Source organism: Stenella coeruleoalba (genome assembly GCF_951394435.1).
Source record: "Stenella coeruleoalba genome assembly, chromosome: 8".
Taxonomy (NCBI): domain Eukaryota; kingdom Metazoa; phylum Chordata; class Mammalia; order Artiodactyla; family Delphinidae; genus Stenella; species Stenella coeruleoalba.
Window position 1 is genome coordinate 51,779,297 of NC_137154.1, and position 25,002 is coordinate 51,804,298.

At 36.0% G+C, this 25,002-nt stretch overlaps 1 protein-coding gene across 1 annotated transcript in view; it reads left to right on the forward strand.

Annotated features, from left to right (window-relative positions):
* The window catches only part of PPME1 (protein phosphatase methylesterase 1), a 77,531-nt gene that overhangs the window by 28,319 nt on the left and 24,210 nt on the right, over window positions 1–25,002 (forward strand). Inside the window, exons 2-7 of the mRNA XM_079928278.1 lie at window positions 5,756–5,849; window positions 6,562–6,654; window positions 16,245–16,302; window positions 16,752–16,803; window positions 22,491–22,645; window positions 23,538–23,628. Coding sequence (XP_079784404.1) covers window positions 5,756–5,849; window positions 6,562–6,654; window positions 16,245–16,302; window positions 16,752–16,803; window positions 22,491–22,645; window positions 23,538–23,628 — 543 coding nt within the window. The remainder of the gene's footprint in view (window positions 1–5,755; window positions 5,850–6,561; window positions 6,655–16,244; window positions 16,303–16,751; window positions 16,804–22,490; window positions 22,646–23,537; window positions 23,629–25,002) is intronic.

Sequence of the window (25,002 nt, forward strand, 5' to 3'; positions counted from 1 at the left end):
CCTGCACTATACAGTAGGACCTTGTTGTTTATCCGTCCTATATATACTAGTTTGCATCTGCTAATCCCAAACTCAAAATCCTTTTCTCCCCCAGGCCCCCACCCTTGACAACCGCAAGTCTGTTCTCTATGTCTGTGAGTCTGTTTCTGTTTCATACATAGGTTCATTTGTGTTGTATTTTAGGTTCCACATATAAGTGATATCATATGGTATTTGTCTTTCTCTTTCTGACTTACTTCACTTAGTATGATAATCTCTAGGTCCATCCATGTTGCTGCAAATGGCATTATTTCATTCCTTTTTATGGCCGAGTAATATTCCATTGTATATATGTACCACATCTTCTTTATCCATTCATCTGTCAAGGGACATTTAGATTGTTTCCATGTCTTAACTATTGTAAATAGTGCTGCTGTGAGCATAGGGGTGCTTGTATCTTTTCATATTATAGTTTTGTCTGGGTATATGCCCAGGAGTGGGATTGCTGGATCATATGGCACCTCTATTTTTACTTTTCTGAGTAATTTCCATACTGTTTTACATAATGACTGTCCCAATTTACATTCCCAGCAACAGTGTAAGAGGGTTCCCTTTCTCCACACCCTCTCCAGCACTTATTATTTGTAGACTTTTTAATGATGGCTGTTCTGATTGGTGTGAGGTGGTACCTCATTGTAGTTTTAATTTGCTTTTCTCTAATCATTAGCAATGATGAGCATCTTTTCATGTTAGGCCAAGGGTTCTTAATTTGAGATTCATAGATGGGTTTCTTGAAGCCAGGAAATTGTATACGAAATATATGTGTATGAATTTTTTTCTAGAGTGAGGACTCATCATTCATCAGATTCTGAACAGGGTCTATGAGAATAGCAAAGGGTCCATAAACACACTTGATTCACATGGTTTAGGTAGAAGCCATATTTCCTGTGTGTCTCTTGTAGTACTACTTTGTTCCTTGGCTGCCGAACTCCTTCCTCTGGTAGCAGGAGATGGGAGGAAATGATACATTTATTTTGTTAGGTTTGAAATAAACTTTTTTCTGACATCAAAAATTTTGTATACATTTACCTCCCAAAGTAGATTTTTATTATTTTTTTAATAATTTTTTTTCTTGTTTTTATTTATTTATTTGGTTGTGCTGGGTCTTAAGTTGCAGCCGGCAGGCTTGTTAGTTGCGGCACACAGGCTCCTTAGTTGTGGCACGTGAACTCTTAGTTGCAGCATGCATGTGGGGTCTAGTTCCCTGACCAGGGATTGAACCTGGGCCCCCTGCATTGGGAGCACTGAGCTTTAACCACTGTGTCACCAGCAAAGTCCCCCAAAGTAGATTTTTATTTATAAATTGTTGGACTTAATAATTCATCTGTTAGTTCAGAACTTTAGAATGACTTTGATTCTACTGTCAGTCATCTTCCATATCTTGAACATTCCTGAGATTTGTTGATTGCCTTTTTGAAAGTTCTTTCTGTGTTTTCCTCCTTTTAAATTCCATTGTCAGTCTATACTCCCATCTTTTCCTACCCAGGTTATTGCAACATATTGTTTTCCAGAACCAAGTCCATCTTGTACCTCTCACCACATTGATCTTTCTGAAATACTTTAATCTGTGCATTTTATTGGCTGCTCATTTTCTACAATACCATTCAAACTCTATCTGGCTTTTGGGACCCTAACACACAAATAACAGAAAAAGATCATATATTTTGTACTTTATTATTATTCTTTCTCCACTATCTGCTTTTACTTGTATCAGCTCTTAGTTTTCAAAACTGCTGTACTTATTCCCACCTTATTGCATTTATTTTTTTACTTTGTTTTTTAATAGTACCCCCATGACAGGCATCATACAGGGTACTTATTTGTGCCCTTCTCTCTCCCTGAAATGTCTGCCTTACCCCTCCCTATTTCTCTGCTTCCATCATCAGTCCAAATTCTGTTTGTCCTTTAATGCATAGCTTAAATATTATTTTTTCTTTGAAGTCTCTATTTCTCAAGCTGAAAGTAATCTTTATTCCCTCTGAACATTCACAGCACTTTAGCTGTACCTCTTAGGCTATTTAAAGTATTTATCTGTACATTATGTTAGATATTTAGGTATTTGATATTAGCTTCTTGAGAGCAGAGGCATTGTCTCACTAGTTTTATGGTAATCCCAGCATCTCCTACCACCCCACCTCAGTCACAAGCCTGATACATATAATAGGTTCTTGGTGAATAAATCCTTATTTTTAAAGTATAACTTAACCTTGTTATGCTTTTGAAAGTTCTTATTTCAGAATTCTTTCATTATGACTCCATGGAGAAAAAAGTCAGTAATTAATTCATTTAAAACAATTACAAGTAGGGAATTCCTTGGCCGTCCAGTGGTTAGGACTTAACGCTTTCACTGCCGTGGCCCGGGTTCAACCCCTTGTTGGGAACTAAGATCCTGCAAGCCACGTGGCGCGGCTAAATAAATAAGTAAATAATAAAATAAAAAATTATAACTAAAAAGAGCCTACACAGGCTGTAATGACCATAAAGTAGCTAGGCATAAAAGAATAAGAAACTATTTTTTAAAAGAACCAAAACTTCAACTCTAAAATACAGAGTATTCTTTCTGACTAGAATATAAAGATTCATATTCTACTTCTTATCTAACCTTGTGCAAAATTTCCTGAAGTCATGGAGTATATAAACAATTATGTGTTCAAATGCAGATGTTAGGAGTATGCCAGAAAGATCTCTGTGGGAGTAGGAGCAACATTTTGAGGTATAGATTATTGGCTTTTTAACTAAATGGGAATTACTCATATGTTGTATAAGTTGGGTAGTCCCTGAAAATTTATTTTTTAAATGAAGATTAGAAGTGGAGGCTGTTTTCCTAGGAATGATTTCTGATGGTAGGAAGTAATTTTTCTTTAACTAGCGCCTGGCCAACTTGGAAAGTTTCTGTGGCCTTGGCAAAATCAGTCATATTTAGACTCTGAAAAGGAAACCTCTGATAATATGCCCTACATAAAGCCTTATTACTTTTCAGAAGTATAAATGAGAGAGTGAGAGACAAAAAAAATCTGAGAATTAATGTAGCATTGGAGGAAAGAACAGAGACTTTGAAGAGTGATGGAACTGGATTTGCGTCCAGTCAGTGCTACTTAGTAGTTGTAGAACCTTTGGCAAGTTGCTTTGTATCTCTAAATCTGTTTTTTAATCTGAGAAATGGCGATAAAAACAACTCAAAGTTTTGTCAGAATTAAATAGAATCATGCCTGTAAATTGGCACAGTGACTCACTGTTGCGTACAGTAAATGTTAGGTACTATTACTACGATATCCTAGCTCTAGACATCAAAATTTCATGCATGGATTCTTAGAATCTATTATAATAGGTTTGGCATGCTATGTTATGATTGTTATATGTACTCAAATTTTAGTATATGCATAGATGAGTTTGTGAGTGACTGATAAGTAGAATTAAGAGTTCTGCTTTTAGAATGAAATTCTGCCATTTGTAGCAATGTGGATGAACCTAGAGAATATTATGCTTAGTGAAATGTCAGACAAAGACAAATACTGTATGGTATCACTTATATATGGAATCTAAAAAATAATACAAATGAATGTATGTGCAAAATAGAAACAGACTCACAGATATAGAAAACAAACTAGTGGTTACCAAAGGGGAGCAGGAAGGGGGAGGGACAAATTAGGCGTATGGGATTAACAGATACAAACTACTGTGTATGAAATAGGTAAGCAACAAGGATATATTGTATAGCACAGGGAATTATGGCCATTATTTTGTAATAACTTATAATGAAGTATAATCTACAAAAATTCTGAATCATTATGCTGTACACCTGAAACTAATATAATATTGTAAATCAACTATACTTCAATAAAAATAAATAAATAACTGACTGAAAAAAAAATAGGTCTGCTTTTAGTTTTGCAGTAGGAATTCAAGTGCAACCAGTAAACCAAAAAATAGGTCTAGGCTAAAGTTGTAGTTTACTTCCACAGAGGGACTTTTTCTATCAGAAGATAGGTTTACCGATTTACTGAGCAACTACCAAATGCCAGATGTATTAGATTATTTTAAAGGGTATCTTATTTTACTTAGTCATTATAATCCAAGGCAGAAAGAATTTAGATAATTTGAAATTGCCCAAGTCCATACTGCAAGTGTTAGGAATTATAGGGCAATGGTATGAACTGTGAGGAATTTGAACTCCTCTCTCACTCCAAATCATATATTCTACCTTTGTATTTCTAGCATCTCTCTCTCAACTTGGGGAACTTTAAAAATTATCAGTACCTAGGCCACATCCCAGACCATTTAAATCAATTTCTAGAGGTGAGATCCAAACATCAGTATTTTTAAAAGCTCCCCAGGTGATTTTATTGTTACATGGATTGAGACCTACTAACCTGTTTCAATGCCTAGTAGAAGGTAGATATTCAATAAATACTTGACTGTTGAGAGAATACATTCCTTACTGCCCAGCTGCCCCACTGTAATTCTTTCCAGTATTATAGTCAACCTAGAGTACTTTTGTATTAACTTAAGTTTTTAAAAGTAGCTTTGTATTATGCTTTGTACATATTCTCAATTCGGTCCCATAGCATATACAAGAAGTTGTCAGGCAGGAGTTAATGTTTTGCTGCTGATGGAATGCTAAATTTCCTACATTACTGGAAAGAATCTGTGTGGAAATAGAGGAAGACTTGGGGTTTCTTTCTTGTGTTCCATCCAAGGTTGAAGCCTTAGGTTGTAAACAGATATTTATCAATTATTTTTGTTTTGTTTCAAAATAGTTTAATAATTTAAAATAACAATAATTTAAAATAATACATGGTTCAAAGGTCAAAACATAGAAAGGGATGTACAATGAAAATTGTCCCTCTCACCTCCCAGTCATAGTTCCCCTCCCAGGTTACCATCAGTGTTACATCAGTATTCATTCAGAGATATTCTAAATATATATAAGCAATTACATTTATGCATATTTCTCATTTTTACCCAAATGGTAGTAGGTGCATCATGTTTGTTTCTTTGCTTACTTAACAGTGTATCTTATCCATAGATAAGGAATTTTATCAATATATAATCGCTTCCTTCTTTTTACAACGAAATATTATTTCTCTGTGTACCAAAATTTATTTTAATTAGTCACCTGTTGATATTTAGGTTATTTCCAATTTTTCTCTATTACAAGCAATGCTACATTGAATAGATAAGTCATTTCACTTCTGTGTGAGCTTCTCTTCAGATAAATGCCCAGAAATTCAAGGTATTGATACGGACAGTTTGCCTTCTGTGAAGCTTGTATATTGATTGGTTGGGAAATGACAAAGAAGCATGAAAAAATGTGAAGGATTAAAGGTATGAAGAAGCAATAGTGACCAAAAATTAATGTAGCAGGAACAATATTAAAGTGGATTGAGAGGATAGGAATGAGCCTATAGCCAAGAACAAGGTGAGAGAACTAGCAGGTTTTGTTGTGTGTATATACACACAATATATTTGTGATTAAAACATACTAACGAAAAAAAACATACTGATGAATTTCCTAAAATCCTAAAATTTTATACATATATGAGCTTTTTAAAACAGTTTAATGTAATACTTTGTGTATGAAAACTCTTCATATCTTTACGAGAAAATATCTTGCTATTTTCATTTCAGATTTACGTTTAATATTTGTTGATTAAGATTTTACCTTTTCATGCATAACTAATTTTTACTTGAAATCTCTCTTTTTTTTTCCCCTTAGCCCTGGAAGAAAGCGGGACTTTTCTCCTGTTCCGTGGAGTCAGTACTTTGAATCCATGGAAGATGTAGAAGTAGAGAATGAAACTGGCAAGGATATATCCTTTGTAAAATGCCTTATTCTTTAGTAGGCTTATAACATTGTCTAAGAAGATTTGTGTAGTTTCTAAAATGTTCTTCTCGCTCTTTATTTCATTTTCATTCTCTACCTGTTCCTTGTACAACATGGAATATTTCTTGTAAGACTGTGCCAATATCTTATTTGGCTATAATTGTCTCATGCATGGAGAAGGGATTAAGAATTAAATTCTTGAAACTGATATATCTTTTGAGGGCCCAGGTTTTGAGGGGAAGGTTTAATGAGTCAAGTGAGTTGAACTGGTTTAGCGTCTAGAAACCAGGGACTGTGTCCTCATTAGGGCAAAGGGAATAGTTTTTTTCCCATTGAAAAAGTGGTGATGGGCATTCCCTGGCAGTCCAGTGGTTAGGCTCAGCCTTTTGACTGCGGAGGGCCTGGGTTCAGTCCCTGGTCAGGGAACTAAGATCCCACAAGCCGTGTGGTACAGTCAAAATAAAAAATAATAATTAAAAAAAAAAGTGGGGAAAAAGAACGTGGTCATACTGGCTCCATGCCTCAAAAACAGGTTTGGTGTCTCAGAAACTTCTACTTAAGTGCCTCTTAGGTTTGGAAGTCTGCAGCTTTGCTTATAGCTTGGTCCTGACTGAGTTTTCTGATCCAGTCATTATGACTAAGTAATCAAAAACTTCAGTGAGCAAAAGCTTAGATATGTTATCTTTAACTATTCATACACTTTTCGAGTTTACAAGAGTGGCTCAGAGGGTCCAGTCCTACTTCTTCTGCATGGAGGAGGCCACTCTGCCCTTTCTTGGGCTGTGTTCACGGTAAGTAAGCAGTTGATAGTGGAAGTTAATGTTAGTTAGCACAATCATTATTTGCTTGGGGATGAATTTGACTAGCCTAAATTTCTTCTGTGCTCATTCACTTAGCTTCATATAAGATGGTTAGGGATGTAAGTCGATTTCAAACATTTATCATCATAGGCCAAAATCATGTTTCTTTAAACTAGAGGATTTTAACTGGAGTGAGCTTTAGCACATGAATTCTTCAGTTTATAAAATGTTCTATATATATTGCACTGGGATGAGGGGGATGGAATTCTCCAAAGTTGGGGACTGTGTCTCAGTGATTTAAGTAATGGATAAGCAGACAGTCTTTTTGGGTGCTTCGGTAGAGATAATGTCTGTCCTTTGTCTCCCTAATAGAGCCTGCTATAGTACTTAACACATCGAAATGCCCCATATATATTTGGAAAGTGTTCCTTCTTTTTTAGATAATGTTTATATTTTAATGGTACTAGTGAGCTACTAGGAAGTAATATTTGGTTGATGATACCCTGGTCTAGAGTACGGAATATGTGTCTATGTGAGTACTGCCAGTTGTAGATCTTCCCAATATTCTTGACTCTGGGGTAGGGTAGCCCATATATAAGGGGAGATACTGTTGAAGAAGATACTGGCAACATTCATTCCTATCTAAAATGAAATTGTCATCTCTTCTTGTGTGTATCAAGCAGATATACATATGTCTTCTACTTACCACTAGTGAGTCTGAAGGACAGAAAGTGGGAGCAAGTGAGAATGCAGCACTATATACCTGGAGCCAGATAGCTGTGGAGTTGAGGAGAGCCCTGAATATATCATTTCATTCCTGGCAGCAGGATTATTGGAATTAAGTATAAAGGTGTCTTCTCATGTCTTCTATTAGACCATGAATTCCTTGAGAACAGGGATAATGTCTTACTTCTTTTGTTTCCCAAATTCCTGAAACAGTTTTTGACATATAGGCAGTTACTTAACCATTATTAAATTATTGAATGATTTGGCCCTTGTCTTGTTTGCTACTTCCTTTCTCTTACTGTGGAATGTAGCTGTATGATTTGCCTGTAAGTGCTAGACTCTTTCATGTCTCTAGACCTGTGTTATCCGGTAGAAATATAATGTGAGCCACACATGTAATTTTAAATTTCCTAGTAGGGACATTAAATAGGTAAAAAGAAACATGTGAAATAATTTTTAATATATATTTTATTTTACCCATTGTACCCCAAATATTATAATTTCAACAGATAATCAATATAAAAATTACTGTTGAGATATTTCACATTATTTTTTATACTGTCTTTGAAATCCAGTGTGTATTTTATACTTATAACACATCTCAGTTTGGACTAGCCACATTTCAAGTCCTTAGTAGCATGGCTTTAGTCATTTACATCCCTCAACTAGATTGTGAGTTTTTTTGGAGGCAAAGACCAGAGTTTATTTATTCTGGGAACATATTGTATACTCAAGGAATGTTTTTTGAGTGAACAAGTACAGCAACATGTGCCTGTTCCTAATGTAGCAACTATCGTGTCAATAGTAAACACTTAAAAAGTAGTGAAAATCAGCCTTCAGTCCTTTTCAGTTTTGGTACCTCTGAAGGACCTGGGACCAACCAAGTATGAACTGATTGAAGCCAAGAATTGGATCTGTAGTATCTGCTGATTCCTGTTTCTTTTCCCAGTTAATTCAGTTCAGGTTAGCAAATATTTATGAATGTATTCTGTATTTCAGGTTTTGTGCTGGGTTACTAAGGACAGAGAAATGAGAGTTCACTCTTTAATAAGATCAGCCAATCAGCAAATACTTAAACCACTACTTTGTGCCAGGCATTATGCTAGGTGCTATAGATACATTGGAGAATTAAATGTATCCTCTTGTTGTTTTTTTTTTGCGGTACACGGGCGTCCTACTGCTGTGGCCTCTCCCGTTGAGGAGCAACAGGCTCCGGACGCGCAGGCCCAGCGGCCATGGCCCTTGGGCTCAGCCGCTCCGTGGCACGCGGGATCCTCCCGGACCGGGGCACGAACCCATGTCCCCTGCATTGGCAGGCGGACTCCCAACCACTGCGCCACCAGGGAAGCCCCTCTTGTTTTTATATGATGTTTTAAGTGTAATGGGGAAAATAGGAAAAATGGAGATAACATCTATATATATATATATAGATAATACAGCAAAAATTTTAAGAAGCTTTTATCTCAGACTGGGATTTGAATCTCAACACAACTTAATCTATCATGCTTTAGTTTCTTAATTTGTAAAATGGATATAATACTACCTGGTTATAATAGAGTGGTTATGAGACTGAACAAAAGTTATGAGGTTCTTAATAAAGTGCTTGACTCAAGCACTCAGTTGTCAGGACGGCCCTGGTGGTCCAGTGGTTAAGAATCCGCCTTCCAATGCAGGGGATGCAGGTTAGATCCCTGGTCAGGGAACTGAGATCGCACATGCCACAGGGCAACTAAGCCCACGCACTCTGGAGCCAGCATGCCACAACTAAGACCCGACACAGCCAAATAAATAAATATTTTTTTTAAAAAAGCACTCAGTTGTTAGATGAGTTTATAGCATCTATGTACAAGATACCAAAGTAACAGAGGAGGGAATTATTAACTCTGATGATGGTTGAGGGGGGAGATTAAAGAAAGTTTCATAAGAGAAGGGACATCTGGGCTTTAAAGACTGAATAGAAATTAGATTAGTAGAGAGGCATTTCAAGGAGAGATGAGTACAAAGGCAGTGAAGAGTGTAACAGTGAAGTATGTTTTGGAAGTTATAAGTAGCTCGAGTATAAAGTATAATGGTAGGGAGCAGGGAAAGAGGTGACTAGAGAGATCACAGGAACAAAATTATGGGGGGGCCTTGTATGCCTGGCTAGGGAATTGCACCCCTATCCTTTAGTTCAGGGTAATAGAGGGAGCTATTTTTAAACACAAAACTTCTCCTGTCCATAAACGTATTTTAGGCATGTCAGAATTAGAGAAGGGGTATCGAAAGTCTGATTTGCATGAAACAATTGCAAACACACCGAGATTGTAAAGTTCTGGGAAACTGAGCATTATGATACACATCTACCTACTTGTGTAATTGAGTATCGCTGTTTTAGTCAATGGGAAGTCATTGAAGAGCTTTAGAATAATCAGGATGCTAGTATAGATGATGGGTTGGGCAGGAGACATAGATGGAGACAGCAAGACTGGTTAAAAGGCTGTCTCTTATTAATTCTAAGTATTTGATATCTTATGGAGTGTTAGTTTCTTTTCCCGAGGAGAAAGTTTAATTAAAATTTTTCACCACATAAAAGTACTACTTAGAGTAGTACTGTTTTAAGTTACCCAATTCATTTGTGAAGGTAACATCAGTCTAATACCAAAACCAGGCAAAGACTGCAAGAAAACTGTGAGCCAATTTCGGTTATAAAATAGATGCAAAATCCTAAATAAAATAACAGCAGATTGACTCCAGTAGTGTAGTAAAATAGTAATACATTGACCAACTAGGTTTTATCCCAGGAATGTGAGAATGGTCCAGCATTAGAAAATCTATCAGTGTAATTAATCTCTCGCCTCATTTGATACGAAAAAAGGACTTGATCAAGTACAACACCCAGTATGTTGAAAACTCTTGGCAATTAGGAATAGATGAAAAACTTTCTTAACTTTATTAAGTTTATATACCAGAAAATTACATAAATATACCTAGTGGTAAAAGAGACACTTTTAAAGTCAGAGACAAGATAGGGGTGCTATTTTCAACAGTATACTGGAGCTTCTAGCCAAACAATAAAACAAGAAGGAAAAATGAGTTTTAAAGTTTTGAAAAGAGTGAGAACTGTCATTACTTGTAAATACTGTCTCTCTAGAAAACCAAAGAAAATCAACTGGCAAACTACTAGTGAAGCCATAGTTTACAAAGTAAATATAAAAAAATCTACTTTTCCTAAATATTAGCAGTTACTGGATTTGGAAATATAAGAGGAAAAATTATTCTATCCATAAAAGTGACAAAACTATAAAATAACTGGGAATAAGTCTTACTTGTTTTAACTTATAAGACATTTATGGAGGAAACAGTACAGAAGAATATAAAGGAAAACCTGAATAGAGAAATAAATCATGTTCCTGTATGAATCTAACTCCCCTAAATCTCAATGGGATTTTTCATGAGACTCTAAAATTCACACAGAATAAATGCCCAGTGACTGCTGAGATAATTTTGAAAAAGAGCAAGAGGGAAGGGACTTGCCCTCTCATATATCAGAACATATTCTAAAACTCTATCAATAGTATGGTTATTGGCAGAAAGAATCAAGAAATAGGCCCATGTTTAAAAATAAGTTAATATAAAAAAACCCAAATGGATTAAACTACTGAATTTAAAAAACAAACTGTAAGAATATTCATATATGACGTTGGAGCAGCCAGAAGAAGAAAAAGCCATAAAAGAAAGGTTGATAAATTCAACTTTGCCAAAATGAAAAACTCCTAGACAAGATATCTTAAAATTAAAACACAAGCTATGTGCTAGGTAAAAAGTATTTGAAATACATGCAATATGAATAACAAAGGGTTAACAGTTTCATTATATTAAAAAAAACTACCGGGACTTCCCTGATGGTCCAGTGGTTAAGAATCCGCCTTCCAATGTGGGGGACACGGGTTTGATCCCTGGTCGGGGAACTAAGATCCCACACGCTGTGGGGCAACTAAGCCTGTGTGCTCTAGAGCTCGCGTGCCACAACTAGAGAGCCCACAAGTCCACGTGCTCTGGAGCCCACACGCTGCAACTACTGTGCCCGCGTGCTCTGGTGCCTGTCTGCCACAACTAGAGAGAAGCCCGTGCGTCGCAATGAAGAGCCTGCGCACCGCAACAAAGACTCCACACAGCCAAATAAATAAACATTAAAAAAAAAAAAAAACACTCCCAAAAAGCAGTAAGAAAAAGATAATCCGGTAGAAAAATGAGCAAGAGATACAAAGTGGTAGTTCACAGAAGAGGAACTATAAATAACTGATAAACTTATAAAAATGGGTCTACCTTACTATTTTTTTTAACGTTTTTATTGGAGTATAATTGCTTTACTATGGTGTGTTAGTTTCTGCTTTATAACAAAGTGAATCAGTTATACATATATCCCCATATCTCTACCTTACTATTAATGAGTAAAATATAAACTAAAATAAAAGAATACCACTTTTCACTTATCAGATTAGCCAGCATTATAAAGTTTGAGGATTTTATGTGTCTGTGAGGATACCTATTTCTCCACACCTTCACCAATACCTCTCAGAACCTGTTTTGTCAGCAACAAAATTTGGGCTAATATTTTCCCAGCCTACTTCTCAGGGAGATAATTTAGTGAGATAATAAAGTGGTACAGAATACCCAGATCTAACTTCCAGTCTTGACTCTTATTCTCTACTCTAGAGCTAGGCTAAACTTTGTACATTAGAATCACTTGGGGAACTCTAAAATGCGTTGATATCCTGGACCCCTACCCAGATCACTTAAATCAGAATTTCTGGTGGATTAGTACCTGGGTAGCAGTATTTCCTGAAGCTCCTTATGTGATTCTGTTACGCAGCCAGGGTTGTGAACCACCTGGAATCAGGCTGTTCAGACTTTAATTTTGGCCTCACCACTTATTAGCTGTTTGTCCCTGGGCAAGTTACCAAACCTCTGTGTAAAATGTTCTCACTTGTAACATGATGAAAATTGTATCTAAATAAAAGAGTTGTGAGGAGAAAGTTAGATAATTCATTTGAAGTAATTAGATTGGTGCCTGATACATAGTAAGATTTAATAAAAATTACATTCTACTGTTGTTGCTGTTATTACTAACACCACAACTTCTATTGAGAAAATGGTTGGATAAGTCTAGTTCTTAAATAGCTGCTTTTTACTCAACCATTCCAGAAGTGGCAGAGTTGTACTATTTGAAGTGAGATCTAGAGGCATAGACATGCTCTCACAATTTTTTATTATCTATAAAATGTATTACTTTCTGAATTTACTTTGCTCATTCATTGATTACTAGTCTTCCTCCACCAAACTAGAATGTAAACGTCATGGGAGCAGGAACATTGACTGTCTTTTTCGTACTGTAACCCCATTACTCAATTGGTGCCAGACTTTTAGCAGATGCACTTTAGATTTGTTAAATAAGTGAGTGAAAAATCTGTTTTTAGTATTATTGTCAGTGTTTTCTGACAGGCACATAAGATTTTGAATTCTTGCTTTCAATTTAAAATTGGAATTGACATTTACTGCCTTCAAATGAATATTTCGTTGCTGTTTTGTGGACCTAGTTTTACCTTTCTTTTTTTAAAGTACAGCAATCAGGCAAATTTGACACTATCTTTGCCACTTAATTTTATTTCCAAAATACAGATTTGTTTTTGGCATTTAAAGCTTTAGTACCACCATAATGCATTAAATAACTCCTGTAAATTAGCTTTCAGGAGCAAATAGCAAAGTATATTAGAATTTTAGTCCTTTGTTCTCTTTAAAGATATTCATTAGAGTATTGGAAGTAGAAACAGACTTGATTTTCTAGGTGATTTTTAAAATATGATTAAATACACTAACAATGAATTATCTGGAAAAGAAATAAAGAAAACAATCCCATTTACAATAGCATCAGAAAATAAAATGCTTAGGAATAAATTTAACCAAGGAGGTGAAAGATCTGTACATTGAAAATTATAAGACATTGATGAAAGAAATTGAAGAAGACACAAACAGATAGCCCATGTTCATGGATCATGAGAATTAATATTGTTAAAATGTCTACTACACAAAGCCATCTACAGATTCAATGCAATCCCCTTCAAAATTCCAATGACATTTTTCACAGAAATAGAAAAAACAATCCTAAAATTTCTGTGGAACAACAAAAGACCCCAGGTAGCCAAAGCAATCCTGAGAAAGAAGAAAGCTAGAGACAACACAATTCCTGATCTCAAACTTTATTACAAAGTTATAGTAGTCAAAATAATATTGTACTGGCATGAAAATAGAAACATAGGCCAATGGAACAGAATTGAAACCTCAGGAATAAACCCACACATATACAATCAACTAATAATTGACAAGGGATCCAAGAAGACTCAATGAGGAAAAGATAATCTCTAAAATAAATGGTGTTGGGAAAACTGAATAACTCCATGCAGAAGAATGAAATTAGACCCCTATCTTACATCACTCACAAAAATTACTTTGAAATGGATTAAAAACTTAAATGTAAGACCTGAACCTATAAAACTACTGAAAGAAAACAAGGAGAAAGCCCTGTGGCAGTGATTTTTGGATATGGCACCAAAAGTGCAAGGAACAAAAGCAATAATAAACAAGTTGGGACTACATCAAACTAAAAAACTTCTGCACAGAAAAAAAAAAAAGAAAAAAAAGTCAGCAAAATAAAAATGCAGCCTACAGAAGGGGAGAAAATATTTGCAGACCATTTATCTGATAAGGGATTAATATCCAAAATATATAAGGGACTCATACAATTCAATAGCAAAAAAAACCAATCCAATTTAAAAGTGGACAAAAGACTTGAATAGACATTTTTCCAAAGAAGACATACAAATGGCAACCAGGTGCATGAAAAGATGGTTGCTATCACTAATCATCAGGAAAATGCAAATCAAAACCACAATGAGATATCACCTCACACCTATTAAAATGGCTATTAAAAAGGCAAGAAACAAGTGTTGATGAGCCTGTAGAGAAAAAGGAACCCTTCTGCACTGTTGATGGGAATGTAAATTGGTATAGCCAAACTATGGAAAACAGTATGGAGTTTCTTCAAAAAATTAAAAATAGTACTCCTGTAAGATCCAGCAATTCCACTTCTGTATATCTGCAAGAAATGAAAAAATGATCTTGAAGAGATAGCTGCACCTCCATGTTCACAGCAATGTCATTTGCAATAACCACAACATGGAAACAACCTAAGCATCAATCAGTGGATGAATGGATAAAGAAAATGTCACACACACACACACACACACACACACACACACACACACACACACACAGGAATATTCAGCCATGAAAAAGGGAATCCTGCCTTTTGCAATAACATGGAGGACCTTGAGGGCATTATGCTAGGTGAAATAAGATAGAGAAAGACAAATAATGTTATTGTGGAATCTAAAATGTCTACGTGGAATCTAAAAATGCTGAATTCATGAAATAGAGATTAGAATGGTGGTTGTCAAGGGCTGGGAAGTGGGGGAAATGGGGAGATGTCGGTGAAAGGGTACAAACTCCCAGCTATAAGATGAATTAGTTCTGGGGATCTAATGTACAGGATGGTGACTGTAATTAATTATACAGTATTAATACTTGAAAGTTGTTAAGAGAGTAGATCTTGAATGTTGTGTCCCCCCCCCCCACACACACACACAGGTAATTATGTGAGGGGATGGAGATTATTGTGGTAACCATTTTGCATTATACACATATATCAAATTATCCCATTGAACACCTTAAACTTACATATGTTATAAATCAATAATATTTTGACAGAGCTGGGGAAAATGATCATAGGAAATATCCAAAGAGATGACATATGGATGGCAAATCAGAGGAGTTTTTTCTCCTCTCTTATTAATTTTCTAAATTTTCAACATTTTTATAATGTGAATATATTCAAAATATGTTTTAATCAGTTAAAAATAAAATGAGGGGAAAATGTGATTTAAGAGCTCTGATTTGTTTTATGGTATACATTGACTGTTATGTTAGTATCTTACCTTGATTCTGGTCTTATTTTTGTTACTAGTTGCATGACCCTGAGCAAATAATTTCCTTTCTCTTGACTTCAGTTTCCTCATTCATAAAATGTAAGAGTTAGCCTAGATAGTTTTCCTATCTTATTCTTAAAAGTTAAAAAAGTGTTGATGACATTTACACCAATTGTGATATATTATTGTCAAAGAAACTAGTTCATTTGAGGAAGAAGATCCTCAATTATTTCAGGCTTGTTTAAACCTCTGAAATTATACTTCCTCATGATATTATGATTTCTTTTTCAATATATTTTTGTTTAACTGGTACAAACTTATGTGTATTCCTGCTCTGTCTTAAGTGAATCTTTGGTAGATTTCATGACTTGGGCTGCTTTCAAGGTTATTTCATGATCTGAGTGTCACATTTGTGTGATATCCTGAGCCTAGATATAAACTGACTCATGGTCCTTATCTAGAGAATTTCCCTTCCAGATTAGGGAAAAGATAACCAGTGAGTATGGATGAAAATCATAAGTAATAGTAAAGCTCAGAAGGTCATTGTATAAAGGTGCTTATTCTGTTTTATGAAAAGCTAGGAAGAGTTAAGTTTTAAAGAGGGATTTAGGTGGAGAAAGCCATATTTTGAAGTTGGGATATAACCAGAATATGCACACAAAAAGCAGAGAATCATTATTTTTAAAATTTTGCTTTAAAGTGGAAAGTCTCTTGATTCTCTTGAGATCCTTGAATTCTGATGGCAGTTCATCTGACAAAGTTATCATTGGTAATGGGGAAAGATTTGCTAACCCAGATGTATCTGAATACTTTTCCTTTTCCTCTTCCTCCTAGGCAGCAATCATTAGTAGGGTTCAATGTAGGATTGTGGCTTTGGATCTTCGAGGTCATGGTGAGTGAAGTTCTTAATTAGTCACTGACTCAATGATATATTTGCCAAGCCCTTTGAATAGTGTTAAATATTAGAGATTTCATTGTGGCCTGGGCTGTTCCATTTGTGCATTTAGAGGGAAGTCCTAGCTTTCAGTTTTCATAAATATTTTTATACACACATATATATATATATTGTTGTTTAGCTAAGAAAATGTCCACTAACGTAACCAAATTCTGATGCTGGTAATGTATGAGGAATGTGGAAAAATCTTTGCTACTGTAATTATCCTTCTTCAGATGGCCAACTATAAAGATACGTCTGTAACAGAAAATCCTTGCTATGCCCATCATATACCATTATAAAATTCCCATTTCATTATCCCAAGGTGAGATTTTTTGAAAGCAAATACTCTTGCTTTTATGATTTATCTTCATGGGAATTTTATTTTTAAAATATTTTCTTTTTAGGTGAAACAAAAGTCAAGAATTCTGAAGACCTGTCTGCAGAAACCATGGCAAAGTAAGTAATCTAATACTGTTTATACAATCACCTGGCTTCCATTACTATTATAAATAATAGTTTATCACTCTCCTGGTGAGATTGTTGAACAACAAATAACACAGAGAAAATTTTACTTCTTTTCTCTTTCCTCTATATCTGGTGTTACTTTACTGTTTAATCTTGAAAGAAACCTCCATCTTCCTTGGTATATTCAATGTGATGGTCATCACTTAAAGCATTTGAAAATTCTTCAAGGCACAGTTTAGTTTGTGTTGGCTTTTGAAAAGTTTTCTTCTGTTGACAGAGTTGAGTAGAATCTGAATATCTATTGGGGACCCATGCTTGAAAAGTAGTTGTATGCAAAGGGCTCTGTAAGACGTTCTTAAGATATCCTGCCCACATTCTTTGTCAAGCGTTATAGTAAGACAAAAACAGGGTATTAAAGAATAACTGATTATACCCTGGGCCTCAAAGTAAAAGATGAGTATAGCACATGCAGTGGCTCTCAAACCTGGCCACTCATCAGAATCATCTGAGAAGTGATCGAAGTACAGATGATTTGGCCCTACCCCAGACCTATTGAATTAGTGCTTCTACCAGTGGGTCTGGGCATTTAGATTTTGATAAATTTCTATGAAGGAATCTGATGCAGCCAGTCCCATGACTGATGTTTGGAGACCACTATTCTATATTGTAAACAGGATTTTTCCAGCTACCCTGCTTTTAATACGTACTCTCTCATGTGCTTAATGCATGCTCTCTCAAGTGTATTTTTGGCACCAAAAATATCTTGTCCCTTTTTACTTTAGCAGCTTTAATCCATGAGTAAACTGTTCTTCCTTCAGAACCCAAAGTCATGTGACGATAATTGTATTGTTATAGTAGGTGTTATTTATGTATTGTATAGTAGGTGCTATTTATGTGCTTCATTAAGTGTAAATTAAACATTTGTTAAGGATAAATTAATTATTTTAATTAGTCTGTAGTGTAAATATTATCACTTTTTTACCAATGAGAAAACTGGCTCAGATGGGTTGAATAACTGCATGAGGTCCCACAGTTAATAGACTAGAATTGTGATCATTCAACATAGTGCTTGGCAGAGAGAGAGAAACAACACTGTGAGAGGACCATTCCACTCAATAAACATGTGCCTGAGAAACCATGAAAAGAGAGCCAAGAATCTGCTCCCTCAGTTGTTCCTTTGTAATGTGAGAACAATAAAGCCCAAAATAATCAAGCTTGTTAGTGATACCTATAGAAAGATTTGTGAATAAGTTTTAAAGCGTTTCTTGACTGTTGACAAAAAAGTGAAATACATCATCTAAGTGGCCAGGCAGTCAGACAAGGGTGATGATGGCTTGACTGACATTCAAGAAGAAATTAAAGAATTAATTGATGACCTTAAGGAAACATTGCCTAATAATGTATCAGTCTGGGACAATCAGGAGAGAGAAACCACACAGTAATTTAAACAAGGAAAGTTTAATATAAAGATTTGTTAACTGTAACGGGATTGGAGTACTGAGGAATTGGCTAGTAAGAAGTAAAGACTAGAGGGTTAATTAACTTGATTGTGGGAATCATGTCACAGTGTATACGTATTTCAAATCATCACATCGTATACTTTAAATATATTACAATTTTACTTATCAGTTATATCTCAGAAAGCTGGAAAAAAACTTGAAAAACAGAGAGAAGTAAAGACTAGGAATAGCAGATGTAAGAAGCAGCCACTTCATATTTCCCCTCAGACTGAGATGGAACCTGAGTGGAAGAGGTTGAGATCTAGACCTTGTTGGAGAAGGCACAATGGTGGCTTACTGAAGGCAGAGAAGTCACTTGGATACTATGTTACATGGCAGAACTTGTCAGAAATCTGCCCTTTAGGGTGCAGGAGAAGCTGTTCACAGGGAGATATCTCACCAGTGGCACTTTGCAACGAAAATATTGGGGGTGGTTCCAGAGATCTGCTGTACAACATAATGCCTACAGTTGTTTTTTTTTTAATTTATTTATTTTTGGCTGCTTTGGGTCTTCGTTGCTGCTTTCTCTAGTTGCAGTGAGCGGGGGCTACTCTTTGTTGTGGTGCGAGTGCTTCTCATTGCAGTGGCTTTTCTTGTTGCAGAGCTGGCTCTAGGTGCGTGGGCTTCAGTAGTTGTGCACACGGGCACAGTAGTTGTGGCTTGCAGGGTCTAGAGCGCAGGCTCAGTAGTTGTGGCACACGGGCTGAGCTGCTCCGCGGCATGTGGAATCTTCCCGGACCAGGGCTCAAACCTGTGTCCGCTGCGTTGGCAGGCGGATTCTTAACCACTGCACTACCAGGGAAGCCCCAATTATGCACCATTTTTAATATACCAATTATACTTCAATAAAGCTAGAAGGGACCAACAAACACATGAAAGGATGCTCAGTATCACTAATCATTAGAGAAATGCAAATCAAAACTACAATGAGGTATCACCTCACACCAGTCATAATGGCCATCATCAAAAAATCTACAAGCAATAAATGCTGGAGAGGGTGTGGAGAAAAAGGAACCCTCTTACATTGTTGGTGGGAATGTAAATTGATACAGCCACTATGGAGAACAGTATGGAGGTTCCTTAAAAAAACTAAAAATAGAACTACCATATGACCCAGCAATCCCACTACTGGGCATATACCCTGAGAAAACCATAATTCAAAAAGAGACATGTACCACAGTGTTCACTGCAGCACTATTTACAATAGCCAGGACATGGAAGTAATCTAAATGTCCATCGACAGATGATGGATAAAGAAGATGTGGCAAATATATACAATGGAATATTACTCAGCCATAAAAAAATGAAATGTTGTTATTTGTAGTGAGGTGGATGGACCTAGAGTCTGTCATACAGAGTAAAGTAAGTCAGAAAGAGAAAACTAAATACCATATGCTAACACATATGTATGGAATCTCAAAAAAAAAAAAAAAAGGTTCCGAAGAACCTAGGCGAAGGACAGAAATAAAGACGCAGACATAGAGAATGGACTTGAGGACACAGGGAGTGGGAGGGTAAGCTGGGACAAAGTGAGACAGTGGCATGAACATATATACACTACCAAATGTAAAGTAGATAGCTAGTGGGAAGCAGCCACATAGCACAGGGAGATCAGCTCTGTGCTTCGTGACCACCTAGAGGGGTGGGATAAGGAGGGTAGGAGTGAGACCCAAGAGGGAGGAGGTATGGGGATATATGTATACGTATAGCTGATTCACTTTGTTATACAGCAGAAACTAACACACCATTGTAAAGCAATTATACTCCAAGAAAGATGTTAAAAAAGAAAGAAAAACATTTTGCTAAACATTAAAAAAAAAAGATGTTAAAAAAAACCAAAAACAAAGATGAACCTCCCATTAGGTTCAAACAGCTCCCTATACCCCTCCTTCATAGTATTATCCCAGTTTATACTTGGATTTTCAGTACCTCTTTGCTCACTTCCCCTCCCTGCAAACGTAAGCTCCATGAAGAAGGGGACTTGTCGGCCCTTTTTACCGCTGTACCCCCAGACCTGCCACAGTACCTGGCCTGTGTAGAAACTCAACAGTGACTTAATAAATGGTTAAGTGAGTCCTACTACAAAAAAAGAAAAAGCTAGAGGGGGAAAAGGAACATTGGGGATGGAGGGATGGAGTGCTTGGAGACGCCTCCTGTGTTGCAGGAGCTAGGCCCTGGGGAAGCTGTGTGTGCTTCAGGTCTTGGGTGCTACACAAACTACAGGAGCTTGTGGAGTCAGTGCAAACCAGGAACAAAACCCTCTTTTTCTGCAGTATCTCTCCTTTGCCCTCTGTTGGCATAGCTTAACATCTTGCTGGCTGGCAAAGGAAAACTATTTAAAAGCCTCATCCAGTTTTGCAGAACATGAAATAAAGGGTGAATGAGAGCCAAGAGACAATAAGTTGCTAACTCACACAAAAAGTTAAAAAGAAAATGATTAAAACTTCTATAATAGATGAAGATAATTACTAAGAATCAGAAGAGCCAACAAGTTGGATTCTTGCTGAAATAGTTGAAGCAATAAAACATTTATATTGTTTCTGAGTTCAATCATTCTATGAAACAAAAATCTCAAAATGGGCATCTTAATGGGCAATTAGAGGGGTTTTCAAGTAGCACTGACAGCATGATTTTTGCCTTTGACATCAATTTCAGAACCTAAACCTTACATAAAATGCAACTCCACTGAAAGTAGAAGAGCCAAGATCTGAGTTACTCTGATACTCCTTTTTCTGTTATGTCTGTGATACGCTATACTGCTTCTCAGGAAATGAGCTAGTATTAATAAATATGATAGAATCCCCCTAGAAGTCATCTACCAAAATTGTGGTACATCCAGTTACTGACTAGATAATCTTTCATAGCATTCTTTTATTTTACTCATTATTTCTGTTATGAACCAAAAATTTTAGCCTTAAATTTAACTCCAAAGGAATATTAAACTATTATTTGTTTTCACTTATAAAATTGCGTGGCTTTATCTCGCATTTAGATTGTCTGCAGATGCTACCACTACCCTATTCACATCTGTAATTGTTGTATGAGATTTTTAAGATTAATTCCTTCATAAATAATTAATAACATTTACCTTTGCCATTCTGAATACTGTGGAGACCATATCTGAATGGCTGTGTCCCTACATTCACAACTGCTGTATTTGGCTAACATTGTGTGAGTGCCTGAGATATGTAGTGACACTCAGCAAGACAAAACTGTCTTTTGAAGTTGACTGACCCACTCACAAAAGAAGACAGTAGAGACAGTGGTCTCTAGAAACACATAGGTCTTACTTACCTATTGCTATTGCTATAGCATAGAAGGCCCATATGCAAATAAAAACCAAAGTTCCTGCTTTACTTCTCATTTTCAAAGCTTTGAGGTTTGACTTTGTTAAATAGATCCACTCATAAAGACTGGAACAGAAGCCAATAAAAATTAGCTCTGAACATCTTTCTAGTTTCTCAGAACACTAAATTTGTGTTCATACTTCAAACAACTTTACATAACAAATTGTAAATAATAGTTAACGTTTGAATAGCACTTTACTCTTTTCAAAGTAGTTTTACATTCAGTGTCTCAGTTAATCCTCAAAGCAATCCAGAATAGTAACTGATATTCTTATCTTCATTTTATAGATGTTGAAACTTTATCTGAGAGATTAAGTAGCTAATCCAAGTCCACATAGTAAAAAATAAACTGGGGCTGCAATTCATCTTGTGACGTCAAACTTCACTACATTACAATGCTTAAAATTGTTTTCCTAAAAAAAAAAAAAAAAAAAAAAAAAAAAAAAATTGTTTTCCTGTTTTATGGATGGGTAAACTGAGGCATAGAGCAGTTAAATGATTTGTCCAGAGTTTCAAGCTTACGTTTAAAATAAAGGTATATGTTTATGTGATTGTACTAAATGTGTGGAATAGTGAAGGTGTGATGTAAAGGAAAATTAGAAAATTTGGTTCTTAGTCCTTAAACTTCCATTTATCAGAAGAGCTAGCTGTGTGGCTACACTGCGGGGCCGGGGTGTTAGGACGTTTACGTAGGTACATTTGCAAGATGGTCCAGTAGACCTTTACAGTCCTAGGACTGTTAGTTACAGATCAAAAGGGAGAGTTAGGAAATAAAACTATCTTTACAGTGTTGTCAGAGTACATTCCATGCTTTTTTTCCTTCTCTTTGCAGAGATGTTGGCAATGTGGTTGAAGCCATGTATGGGGACCTTCCTCCTCCAATTATGCTCATTGGACATAGCATGGGTGGTGCTATTGCAGTCCACACAGCATCATCCAACCTGGTACCAAGCCTCTTGGGTCTGTGCATGATCGATGTTGTGGAAGGTAAGTTTTTTTAGTGCTGAGCAAATCAAAATCTTTGACTTATAGAAAACATCCATGGTAGATTATTGTTATTTTGTTTTTATTTATTATATATGACTTCTCTCATCTCGAAGTATGTTCCTCTGTCTTTTATATCTTTTTTTTAATGTTATTTTGTGGCAGAGGCATTCCCAGTATTTTTTTATTGGGATACAATTGACATATAACTTTGCATTAGTTTCAGCTGTACAAAATGATTTAATATATGTATATATTGTGAAATGATCACCACAATATATCTAGTTAACATCTATCACCACACATAGTTACATATTTTTTTTCTTGTGATGAAAACTTTTAAGATCTATTCTCTTAGCAATTTTCAAATAGGCAGTACAGTATTAACTATAGTCACCATGCTGTATGTTACATCCCTAGGACTTACTTATTTTATAACTGGAAGATCATACTTTTCACACCTTCACCCATTTTTCCCACACCCCACATTATGTAATAATTTTACATGTCATCAAAAACTCTTCATAAACATCTTTTATGGCTGCATAATATTTCAGTTGTATGTATGTCCCATAATTTTATTTAACATATAAAAAGAAACTGCCATGTCTTTTATGACCCAGCATCAGAAGTCACACTATTGCTCATGTAAGTCAGCCAGCCCTATTCAGTGTGGAGGGACTGTTGAATACCAGGAGGCAAAAACCACTGGAGGCCATCTTGGAAGCTGGCTATCACATCAGTCTTCTGAATTTTCTTAAACTGCTTCTTTTTTTTCCCCAAGTGCCACTTAATTCTGCTGTCATTGAGGGGAGATGTATACAGTTGACACATTAAGTATAAATGCTCAGAATATCTTAAGTGCTGTGGTTAAAATTTTTTGTTTAACGTCTAGGTACAGCCATGGATGCACTTAATAGCATGCAGAATTTCTTACGTGGTCGTCCTAAAACCTTCAAGTCTCTGGAGAATGCTGTTGAATGGAGGTAACCCACAAATCTATATTGTCTATATTTTAAATGTTAGATTGTAGCTTTCCTTTTTCATCAGCTCAAGCACCAAGTTGAAAGGAATATTTTAGTTCCTATGCCTTAGCTTTATTGTAGTATCAGGTATGGAAACATTTACATAAGGAGCAGATTTTTAAAAAAATATTTTAAATGTTTCAGACTTGGCTCAGTTCTCTAAAACCCATCCTTTTTCCAATACACTATAGTACCTCCTAGAATCTTAATAATTATGGATCATCTGCTGTCTAGCTGTTCCCATCTCTAAGGTGGGAGTTTGGACTAAATGAGATTCTAAGGCCTTTTCCATCTCTGATGCTCCATGGCTCTAGATTCACTTTCTGTGTTCCAGAGAAGATGGAGAAACAGATGGTCGTGGGTTTCCTCTTCAGTTTTTATTTGGTTTTTGCATAAATAAAAACCCTTTGGCTAAATGGTTCTCATAAAAATTACTGACAGAATTGGCTATGGCTTCCACTTAAGTAAAGGCTGTTCAGTTATTAATTATACACTAATTCAATCAATTATTTGAATATTTATTAAATGCATTTATATTTATTGAACACTTTGTGCTAAAGGGTAATGATTCAAAGATGAGTAAAGCACTATCCCTCCCCCCAGGATATCAGTCTTGGGATAAAATATCTTTAGTGTCCTGTCTTCCTACCTATCCCTCAAAATCCATTTCTAGTCCCCTCTCCAGAACCCTTCTTATAACTCCTACAAACCACCCAGGTCCCTCCTTCAGCAAAATTGTTAAAGACCTTTAAGTATGTATTATATTGTACTGTTTACCCCTTAAATCTTCTAATCCTCCTTTAAGGGATATGCGTACATTGTTAATTTTCATTTCTGTCTTAATGCCCTTCCTGCATCATAAGGTCAGAAGCTATTCTCTATTTCTTTTGTACTTTCATATAGCATATAGCATACTGCTGGCTGCTTTAGCAGGCAGAATGTATCTGTTTACTGAGTCAGAGATATCAAGTGGAAATTAAGGACCTGGTAAATATATCCTGGGGATTCCTCCTAGGACAGAGGATCTCACGCCAAATATGGCTTGCCAGAATGATATTTGTGTTTGATATGGTTGCTTTTGCCTCCCCTGTTCACTACTGTGATGCAAGATGTACTCTTGGAAGCACCAAAAATCTCTCCATCTTGAGCAACCACACTGAGAATGTGGCTGCTGCCAGCTCAACATGAACCTTGGGCACCCTGCCTGCTTCCCCAGTAACAACTAGTGAGAAAATTATTCCAAATAACTTAAAATTTATTCAGTAAACATTTTTTTTTTTTTAGTACCTAAGATGTGTCAGTGCCTGATCTAAGAACTGGGGATGAATCAGGCTT